The 11,512-nt window shown below is 39.1% G+C and overlaps 1 protein-coding gene across 2 annotated transcripts; it reads right to left on the bottom strand.

Moving 5' to 3' along the window:
• Positions 1–1,890: 1,890 nt before the first annotated feature.
• On the bottom strand, positions 1,891–3,604 carry LOC111889029 (uncharacterized). 2 transcript variants are annotated; one of them, XR_002849392.3, is made up of 3 exons: positions 3,228–3,604; positions 2,744–2,875; positions 1,891–2,098 (listed from the first exon to the last, which is right to left on the bottom strand). XR_002849392.3 is itself a non-coding variant. In XM_023885158.2 (2 exons), the coding sequence occupies exons 1-2, from the start codon at positions 3,480–3,482 to the stop codon at positions 2,774–2,776; spliced, it is 357 nt and encodes a 118-aa protein (XP_023740926.1). In that variant the 5' UTR covers positions 3,483–3,604; the 3' UTR covers positions 2,511–2,773. The 2 variants fall into 2 exon arrangements, 1 of the variants encoding a protein (XP_023740926.1); XM_023885158.2 differs by lacking the exon at positions 1,891–2,098 and having other exon boundaries at positions 2,511–2,875.
• Between the last annotated feature and the right edge of the window lie 7,908 nt (positions 3,605–11,512).

The following is an 11,512-nucleotide window of genomic DNA, read 5'->3' on the forward strand; positions in this document are numbered from 1 at the left end:
TGTTAATTATATCTTCAGCATTTAATATGCATTAATTACTTTCTTAAAATAATTAAAATGATTGGTCCAGAATCAATCATATATGCACACAATAAATAGTGAAAACATTTGAACCTAACTCTCTCTCTCTCTCTCTCTCTCTCACTCTATATATATATATATATATATATATATATATATATATATATATATATATATATATATATATATATATATGCCTTAAAATTTTGAAAACATAGGTTTGTCTCTCGTATTTAAACTTCAAGTCTTTCCTTTTATACATGTAATCAAATTGTATATAATGTCATTTGAGAACGACTTTGTTGAAAAAGTAACTAAATGCAGTGTTTTAAAAACCGGTTTGAACCGGTCGATCAAACCTATTGGATCGGAAACCGGTAAAAGAAGCGATTCAACTATCACCGGTTTTACACCAATTTCTGGACCGGATTGAACCGGCCGGTTTTAGGAAAAACTGGTTGAACCGGTCAAAATAAATCAGTTAAACTAAATAAAAAATGCATGGAAAAAAACTATTTTCAATAATAAACTTTGGTGAACTTTTTTATATCTATTTAGATTTCTGTAAATAAAAACATATGGTAAATGTTATGATGTTTTTTGATGCACTTGTATTCATTTAAAACTATATTTTGTTACGGTATTATATTTTATTTTCTTTTTGACGTATGTGAATCGATGTAAAACTTATAGTTATGTGTTGTTTTAATGTATTTAGATTGATCTATAACTTATTTTTATGTTTATTTTTATTGTTTGAACTTGTAGATGTCAAATTAATTATTTATGCATGTATGCATGTGTAGTAAAATAAGAAAAAAAAAATGAAAATTATAGATACCTGTTAACCCGACGGTCAAACCAGTTGTACTAGAACCGATCGTCATACCAGTTCAACTAAAAAACCGGGTTTAAAACGTTGACTAAATGTCATTTGTTTTTATAATAAGAAACATAGTTGTTTGAAATAGGCGCCGGGTGTCATAATGATTATTGTGTGTTGCTTTTATTTTATTAAAGTTTCACTACACCTAAAAATTTAATTATTTATGATAAGTTTCTTTTGAGATTCTAGGTTATTTTCTTCTTTTCTAGTAGTTGTAATCAGATTGTAACCAATAACAACTATAGATGATGTTTAGACACAAGTTTTTCTTTATGCCTTTTCATCATATTGTAGCAATTATGTTGACTAGTATATTTAGCCACTATATTGATTGATAGTTTAATATAAGACGATTGTGATCATATTGTAGCCATTACCAGAGCCGGTCCAAACGTATATGGGGCGCAGGGCGAAAAGACAAAAAAGGAACCCTTAAAGACAAATATAATAAAAATTAAAAAAATATATATCTTTTATTCTTCACTATAAACACGTTCAATAGCAATAACAAACAAGTCAAATTGTTTATGTTTTGAGCTGGTTTGAGTTTGAACCAACTTTAGGCCCTAAAAATCATTTTAGTAATAATTGAATTATATATATACAATATATAACCCATAAATTTTGGGCCCCTGGAGTCGCGGGCCCTGGACGGTCGCCCGGATTGCCCACCGTCTGGACCGGCCCTGGCCATTACACCTTTTTGCAAATGTTTTGATGAGATTAAAGCCATTATGTTGATTGATATTTTAGTATAAGAGGATTGTAATCAAATTTGAGCTAATATCCCTTTTTGTAAATGTTTTGATCAGATTATATAGTTGATTGATATTAAGATTACACCTTTTTTGCAAATGTTTTGATCTGATTGTGTAGTCATTATGCCTCTTTTTTTTCTTCCATATATAGTTTCTTATTGTTTTTAACATCTATCATAAATAGTTCTTATGGATCAACAACTTCAACTACTTCTACACACCATCGACATAAATAAACATTGTAATTCAACATATAACAGTTGGATCATTAAAACATCATATATCATAAACAAGTAATTAACAATGTTGCGCATTGTTGAAAGGTCCCAAAAACTGTTAGACTAGTACTTGAATTTGCTAATTTGTTGGAAGGAAATAGTTTGGCGAAAAAGAAAAAGGAATGTGTATTCTCAAATCATGAAGATGAAGAGACCTGTGAAATAACAATAGAGGAAATATGCAAAATTTTGTTACAAAGAATGTAAAATTTAAAACACATTGCATTTAATTTACAAAATAGAAAAGAGTTTTCAAACAAATCGCAAGATTTTTTTACACAAGTGCAATACCTTTTAATCGCCGTTATAATTATGAGTATAATAAAATGATTAAAACGACTATCTTGTATTCACTCTTTGAATAATTTTTAAGTATTATTTAATTAACAAGATAAGACCTATAAGACATTATGATAATCTAAAGTTGCCGGGGAACACAATGATAGGTGAACTGAACTTTTTGATGAATGAGACGACTTTAAAACATTTTTTTTTTATGTTTTATGATATTTCACAATATTATAAATTAATTATAACTATAAAACTTTAAAAAAAAAAGAGGATAGATATTTACAATTTAGCTAAATAAAAATAAGTTATAAAAGTACAGGTTATTTTGTATTTATTTCACTTAAAAATTGAAATGAAAAAGAGTTAACATTATTTAACTTTAATAAATTGTATTTATTTAATTCTTTTAGAAGCCACCTTCCTCATGTGCAACAGCTTTGACTTTTAGAATCATGGCAGAATGCTCATGCTGATTATATTACAAGACATATTGCAGACTTTACAAGTACCTGAAGCATCAGATACTCCCTCTTCTTTCATTATCTTCTCCTCTTTGTGTCTGCGTCTTCTTCGCTAACCCTATTAATTTTCCTTTTACACCTCTCCATAATCACAACTTTGCCATCTTCATTCATCGGTTCCTGCAGCCATTTTTCAGTTTTCTTCAAATTCCTTTAGTGTTTCGTTCCTAAATTCTGATAGGAATTGCAACAATTCTCAAAAATTCATTCAAAGTTTCATCGAGTAAAAAAGAAATTACAAAACAATTGGGTCAAAAGATTCAAGAATAGTTGTATCAATATGTTAATAACTGTTCATGCTTATTGCGTTAATTATCAATCGAAAAAAAATACACATTGAGAAAAAAATCGACCTATGAACCAGATCTCTTCGGATTTAAAAACTTCATCCATTGATGAAAACAACATTAACAATAATAATAAATCAATATACAGATTAATGGACTAAAAAGTAATGGGGGTGGGTACTTACAGGTTCAGACGCAGTTAAATCAGTTGATTTTGTGATGATTTCTGCACAAGGGTCGACATCTAAGGAGGTCATCGGCTCTAATCCATCATTGCCATGCGGATTTGGTTTCAAGAGCGAATTGGGATCGATTCCTGGAGGATGAATTACAGGTGCAGGAATGTCAAAAGAGCGCAGCAGAGGGTAAGGGTTTGGAAACAAGAAGAACGAAGATGAAGATGAAGATGAAGATGAAGATGCCTGCTGTTCTTTCAACATTTTAGGTTTAGAATCAGGGGTTTAAGGGTTTTGCAGGGAAAGATTGCTACAAGCTTTAAAGTTGTTGAATCAAATTTACAGTATTTATGGAAGGAGTTTTGAGACGAAGACTGATTTATGGAATTCTTGTGATATTTTACTCTTAAAATTCGAAATATGTAGTAATTTGATTTAGCGTGGGGCCGAAGTAACCAACCAAGATATTTACTTTTCATTTAATGAAAAATTATTAGATAACATATCGGCTAAAATGGTTATGAAGAGTGCACTTTATACCAGCCGTTAGATAAATACAAATATGAATTATGTTTTTCTCTATGCTTTTTATTTATTTATAAATGAATATCAATATCATATATTCATTTACTTTTAATATATAAATAATAATGTTTTCAATTGTAAATGAATACAAATACGACGTATTCATTTATGAATAATATATGTATTTCACATATCAATTTACCATATCCATATAACTTATTTATTAGTAAATTAAAAAACAAATATGATATATTCATTTATAATTACATGGATTTGTAACGCTCTGTTTCACATCGTTTCTATTTTAGGGTGGTGATCAAGGATTGGGTATTAGCAGACTTCGGAACCTTGAAGAATTTAGTTTTGGGCTTATTTGGAGGTGGATAATGTAAATCGGATGATCCGGGTATTCGGTTTGTGTTTTAAGGTCAAAGGGTATTTCGGTAATTTGTCAGTTCGGGCTTCTATGGAAAATTCATGTTTGTTCGGGATATGGTATGGCAGGTATGGGTTGGCTAAAGCGTAGAGCTTTTAGTTACCTTTTCATAGATATAAGGATCGTCGGAATCGGGTTTATAATGAAGAAGTTATGGTCTTCGAAGTGCTTAAGGGTTTAAGGGGAAGCCCTTGTACACAGGGCGTACCTAGCGAGTACGTGGGGCATACTGGTGTGAAGGGTGGTACGTGAGGCGTAGTTCAGGGTACGTGTAGCAAACTGTGAAGGTTTGATCGGGGATGTGAGACCTCGTATGTTGGGTGTACGTGGGGCGTACGAGGGTTACAGGAAAACCCTATTTTTAAGTGATTGTACCCTGTATAAACACATTAAGTCCTTAGGGTTGGCCTCTTTACCAACCTCTAAGTCCCTAAAACCCTATAAATCGTCCTTTAGCCTTCATGATGGTATTTTGAGCTCATGGTGTCCATTTTTGGTGTGTTTGGTCCAATTCCAAGAAGATGGAGTTTGGTGCAAGGATGGGGATCAAGGAAGAGCTTATGATCTGGATTTTGGGCTTTATTTCCAGCTTGTTTGAAGTAAAAAGCTATAAACTTGATCATTGATGTCATAGATCTAGCATGTATGAGTTTTGGTTCATTTTGGACCAAATGATGAGATCTAGTGGCTTGATACCACTCCGGGAGCTTTGAGTTGCCACTCTTGGTGTTTCTGAGGTTCTAGATGCATAAAGTTGCCTCTTTTAGGGTTTGGAATCCCCCATGTATGAGTTGATGTCCTTTTTGTGAAAGTTTAATGTTTTAAGTTGATGTTGGGCTCTTTTGAGGCATGCAAAGTCATCAAGTCAATGAATTTATGGGTCTAAATGTTCTTTAAGAAGTAGATCTATGGTTTGGACTCCTAATCTTGAGCATTAAGTGCTTAATGTCGAAAATGAGCTTAAAAGAGGAGTATGTTAGGCGTACAAGTCTGTACGTGCAGCGTACAAGCCAAACTGCATGTACGCTTAGCGTACAGCTAAGTACGCCCCGCGTACTCAATCAGGAGGGGTTTGACATGATGGGCTTTAGTGTGGGTCGTCTTTTGGGCTTAGTTGTCTTGGGCCCTGTTGGGCCATCATGTTTTTTGCTGATAATAATGTTGGAAAGGCCTTAAATGGGTTCGGGCCCAATTTGGAAAATTGGGCCTTGAGTGGTTTTTGGTATTTGGGCCCTTTGGATTATTAGGTTTGGGCCTAAGTCTTGGTCCAAACTAGATTAAGGGTAAATGGGTCATTTACCCCAATAACAGATTTATGGACACGGTTTGAGACTCGAATGTTGATTGGGTGTTGTTTGATATTTGATAGTTCGGGGATCGATTAGCCAGCAGCCAAAGATTTATTCACGGGATTCAGCAGTGCAAGGTGAGTTTCCTCATTATGTTTAACGGGTCGAAGGCACCAATGTCGACCCATGGTTTGCTATACCGTGTGCTAGATGTTTGCATGACTCTTGCATGAGTATGTGTTTGTATGCTTACTGGGCGGGGCCCGATGATTACTTTGTATGCTAGTATCAGGTTATGCATATATTATTTGTATGTGGGTGGAGCCCGATGATTATGCAGTATGCTACTATCTTTGTGATTTTCGCATGTGTTTGAATGTATATGATTATAGGGTTATTTGTTTAGTGGTCGGGGTCTGTAATTCGAGTGTGGGTGGGGGCCGTTATGCGAGTGAGGGTGGGGCCCGTTATGCGAGTGTAGACGGGGCTCGTATCTCATTAGGCGGGACCCATTATGCGAGTGTGGGCGAGGCCTGTATCTCAGTGAGCAGGGCCCGTTATGTGCTATGTGTGTATCAGTATGAGGTGTCTTGGGGAACTCACTAAGATTTGTGCTTACGGTTTTTAGTTTATGTTTAGGTACTTTGGTTTTCATATGGAAGACCTCGGGATGATTGCAGACCACACACCACATGTTTCCGTATTCTGTGAATTACTCTGATCTGATGACGTTTTGCTAAGTCTTGTTTAACTTGATTTTATGGAAAGGATATGTATTTGTAACGTCCCAAAAATACAGTCTAAAAATTTCGTTTTAATTTAATAATAAAACCTTAGTCATCGAACATCTTATAAAAATCACATACAATTTATCTCAAAATATCGTAACAATTGTCAAAATATCAGAGTATAAACATCCCAGACTGAACAAATAGTGTGTGCACTGCAATCTTCCCGAGCTCCTCTTTTGAAACTGAGTACCTAAAACCAAAACTGAAACTGTAAGCACGAAGCTTAGTGAGCTCCCCCAAACTACCACATACCATCCAATAACATATAAACACATATTGGGTCTTGCCCACTGCATCAGACCGAAGTCCGGAAACTGCATCGGACGGAAGTCCGGAACTAACCAAGGCATTGCCCTCTACATCGGACTGAAGTCTGGAAACTGCATCGGACCGAAGTCCGGAACTAACCAGGCCTTGCCCTCTGCGTTGGACCGGAGTCCGGAAACTGCATCGGACCGAAGTCCGGAACTAACCATGGCCTTGCCCTCTGCATCGGACCGATGTACGGAAATTGACTGAACATAGCATGGCATAACTTAACTACTAGAATAAATACATATAAGGCATATTGCATCGGACCGATGTCCGGAACTGTGACAACCCGAAATTCCTATTTGTACAAACCCTACATTTCAATCTAGTCAAACTTATTTCTGCTAACTTGTAACACCGTAAATTTCAAAATATTTTTTCGCATAATATAAAAACATATTCATTTAATTTTCATAAAACATCATTGTTTAAAACTCCAATCCATGTCATACAAGAATCCCAAGATCACATATCATAAAAATCCCATGTGTGTGTACTGATCAAGCCGGCGCCTTCCCACGGTCGTCACTAGTACCTGAAACAAATAACACCAACACTGTAAGCATAAAGCTTAGTGAGTTCCCCAAAATACCACGCATAACACATATTAGCCACTCGAGGCTATAACTCTGTGGGTCCGTAGACCCTACTTTGTGAACCCTCTGGTTCTAACTCTGAGAACCTTTCGGTTTCAACTCTATAACCATGCACAACATAAATCACATAGAAATAATGCAGTACAACACATAACATACATATAGCATACAAATACTCTGTCACATAACTCTGGTTACCTACTCAAGGTAAAGTATAGTGAGAAGACTCACCTCGCGTATCTCGATAACTCGCAAATCCCGGAAAATCACTCGCGCTCGATCCTCCGAGCTATAATCCTCCTATAACACAATATATCTCTAATTAACACTTTCACAACTAAGGTTGACTACCCCTATCAAGTCAACACTGGTTAACTCTGGTCAACGGTCAGCGGTCAACTTTGACCGGACTCGGCGAGTGCACTAGAGCGACTCGGCGAGTCTATACGTGTTCACTGACTCCCTAGAATCCTCCCTTGACACGTCGAGTGCTTCCCTGACTCGACGAGTTCCACCTGGCATGAATCGCGAGGCCACCACGACTGAACTCGCCGAGTCTCAAGAACAACTCGGCGAGTTCAGGCTTGACTCAGCCTCCTAATGACTCTCCCTGACTCACTGGGTCAACCCCCAACCCGGCGAGTCCACTCGATGAACACTTTACGTGAAACCCCAACCCCACTCGCCGAGTCTCAAGAACAACTCGGCGAGTTCATGCCATGCACAAACTCTATTGACCTTCTGAGGTCAGATCTGCTTTCCCAAACCATAGATCTAGCCTCCCCAAGCATGAATGTCACGTAAAGTTTGGAACTTGATGCTTGTATAACCCCCACAAGGCATCAAAAGATGATTTGGTCCCAAAAATGACCACCTAGGTCTAATAACTCCATAATAACCCAAAAAGCCCCAAGGGTTAAGGTCTCTGGACCTCTTTGAGTCCAGATCCAAGGCACAAACTCGAAGAGGGACCATTTGCTTCACATAAACACTCTTCAAAGGGATTATAAAACCCTAACTCTAAAGATCAACCATAAAACTGAAGGAGATTTGAATCATTACCTCAAAATGAAGCCTCTGGACTCTGGATCTGCTAGAATCTCACCTCCTCCTTGCTCTTGCCACCTTCTTCTTGCTAAACAAGGAATACAAAGGCCCAAAAGTGACTTCTTCTCTCCCAAAACGAATTAGCTCTCTTAGGGTTCTCTCAAGGGACTGGTAGCCGCAATGGGAGGCTATAAGTGCCCTTAAATAGGCTCCAAACCTGGGGATTTAGGGTTTCATTAAACAGCGTGGACTCGCCGAGTCCACTCCTTGGACTCGCGGAGTCCAAGCGCGAACCCGCGTCCAAACCGCGATCCTACTCGGCGAGTATGAGCTCCAACTCGCCGAGTATCCTCACAAAATGCCAAAAATATAAGAATGAATAATACCTGGGAATCCGGGCTGTTACATAACTTTTAGCACAGTTTAGAGTCTATTTGAGCATTCTGAGCTTATTTCTTCAATAGAACAAATGAAAGGAAGTACCTTCTAAGGTATTTGTGAATCAATCAAGCATTTAACACCGTAATGGGGTGTTTACGGCCAAACTTTAGGTGTTTGGGCCGTAAACTCCACTTTGGCCGTGAACTCATGCTATAAGCATGAGTTTACACCTTTTCTTCACCATTTCTTCCTTTCAAACTCAAGAACATCCAATTCTCTCTCAAGTATCATAAGTTCTTCATTTCAATCTTCAAAAAATGTAAGTTTTTCTTCTCTTGATTTGTTGTTACAACTACTTATCTAGTGGTTATACATGATTTCATCCATGAAATCCTTTCTTTTTTCATAGATCTTCAAGTCTTCTTCATTTCACCAAGAACACTTACTAGTGTTCTTGGACTTTAAGCACACCAGTTACATGATTAAATCACTTGTTAAACCCTTAGAAATCTTCAAGAAACTCAAGAACATATGGTGTTTACGGCCAAGGCAATCTCCTTGGGCCGTAAACACTATTAAGTGGTGCATTTGTGCCACCACTCCTTCCTAAGGTTTAGAACTTGGTCTAGAACACTTATAACTTGAACCAAGGACCTTAAACATCAAATGGTAGAAGTCACCATGGGTTTACGGCCGTAAACCCATAAGGGCCACAAAGCCTAGGCCGTAAACTCATGGAGAGTTTACTCTTGGGCCGTAAACTCTAAAGCAAAGCCTTACAACCCTTAGATGCAACCATTTAGTACTTATAACACATGAATCAAAGTGTTTTCCATGTTCTAGGGTGCTTATACTTGCTTAATTAGTGTTACAATTACTAATTAGATACATATATGTGTCTTTATAAGTTAAATAGGATCAGTGTGTGTGTTCAAGTCTTCACTTGACACCTAGCACCTTATCCAGCACTTTCATTCAATCTACTCAGTATAGGTGAGTTCATACCCCTTAATAAACCTTTTAAATGATTTTAAATGCTTTAATGGGGGGGGGGGATACAAGTTGAACATCATAGTTATTCTATCAAAATGCCAAAAATATAAGAATGAATAATACCTGGGAATCCGGGCTGTTACAACTCTCCCCCACTAGAACTAGACTTCGTCCTCGAAGTCTCGCTCTGCAAATAACTCTGGATGTTGCTCGCGCATCTCACGCTCCGGCTCCTAAGTCATCTCGGACCCCTTCCGATGCTGCCACTGAACCAAAACTAAGGGTACCTCCTTGTTCCTCAGAACCTTGATTTTCCGATCCCTGATTGCCACTGGTCTCTTTGCATAATTCAGGCCCGCATCCACCTGAATATCCTCCAATGGAACCACTGCCGACTCATCGACTATACACTTCCGCAATTGCGACACATGGAAAGTGTCGAGAATCTGCCCCAACTCTGCTGGCAAATCCAAACGATAGGCTACCCGGCCTACCCTCGCGATCACTCGGAATGGACCAATATATCGGGGCCCCAACTTGCCCCTCTTCCTGAATCGAATCACTCTTTTCCAAGGGGAGACCTTCAGGAGTACAAGGTCACCGACCTGAAACTCAAGCTCGGATCGACGTCTGTCTGCATAGCTCTTTTGACGACTCTGAGCGGTCAACAACCTCTGCCTGACCTGCTGGATCTGCTCTATCGTCTGAAGCACGATCTCCATACTGCCCATCACACGCTGTCCAACCTCTCCCCAACAAATGGGGGTCCGACACCTCCTCCCATACAACAGCTCAAAGGGCGGCATACCAATGCTCGAATGATGGTTGTTGTTGTAGGAAAACTCCGCCAAGGGAAAATACGTATCCCAACTTCCCCCGAAATCCAATACACATGCCCGGAGCATGTCCTCGAGCGTCTGAATCGTCCTCTCACTCTGTCCGTCTGTCTGGGGGTGATATGCGGTACTAAAATGCAGCCTAGTACCCAACTCCTCATGAAACTTCTTCCAGAATTTGGAAGTGAATCGCACATCACGGTCTGAAACAATCGAGATCGGCACCCCATGCCGAGATACCACATCCCTCACGTACACTTCTGCCAATTTCTCTGCTGAAGAAGTCTCGCTGATAGCAAGAAAGTGAGCGCTCTACATCAACCGGTCCACAATCACCCAAATTGCATCAACTCCCCTGGCAGTCCTTGGCAATTTGGTGATAAAATCCATGGTGATCTGTTCCCACTTCCATTCGGGAACCTCCAATGGCTGCAACTTACCATGCGGCCTCTGGTGCTCGGCCTTAACCCTACGACAGGTCAAGCACCTCTCAACAAACCATGCAACATCCCTCTTCATACAGGGCCACCAATACTCTTTCGTCAGGTCCAAATACATCTTAGTGGCCCCAGGATGGATCGAAAACTTCGACCGATGAGCCTCTTCCATCAAAATGGCACGCGTTCCTCCCACAAACGGCACCCAGATACGCCCCTGAAATGTCATAAGCCCCCGACCATCGGTAACGAACTCTGAAACCAAACAAACAACCCGCTCTTTCTTCTGCATCTCAGGTTGCACAGCCTCGGCCTGTGCCCCACGAATGGCATCCAACACTGGAGCTATCACGGTCAATCTCAAACATACATCCCGCAGTGGGGTGCTCTCCGCCCTGCGGCTCAGTGCATCGGCTACAACATTAGCCTTGCCTGGGTGGTACAGGATCTCACAATCATAATCCTTGACCACATCCAACCACCTTCTCTGTCGCATATTTAGGTTGGGCTGATCCATCAAATACTTCAAACTCTTATGGTCCGTGTATATCGTATACCGAACCCCATATAGGTAGTGACGCCAAATCTTGAGGGCGAACACCACTGCCCCCAACTCTAGATCATGGGTGGGATATCTCATCTCATGAGGCT

Source organism: Lactuca sativa, chromosome 4 (assembly GCF_002870075.4).
Source record: "Lactuca sativa cultivar Salinas chromosome 4, Lsat_Salinas_v11, whole genome shotgun sequence".
Taxonomy (NCBI): domain Eukaryota; kingdom Viridiplantae; phylum Streptophyta; class Magnoliopsida; order Asterales; family Asteraceae; genus Lactuca; species Lactuca sativa.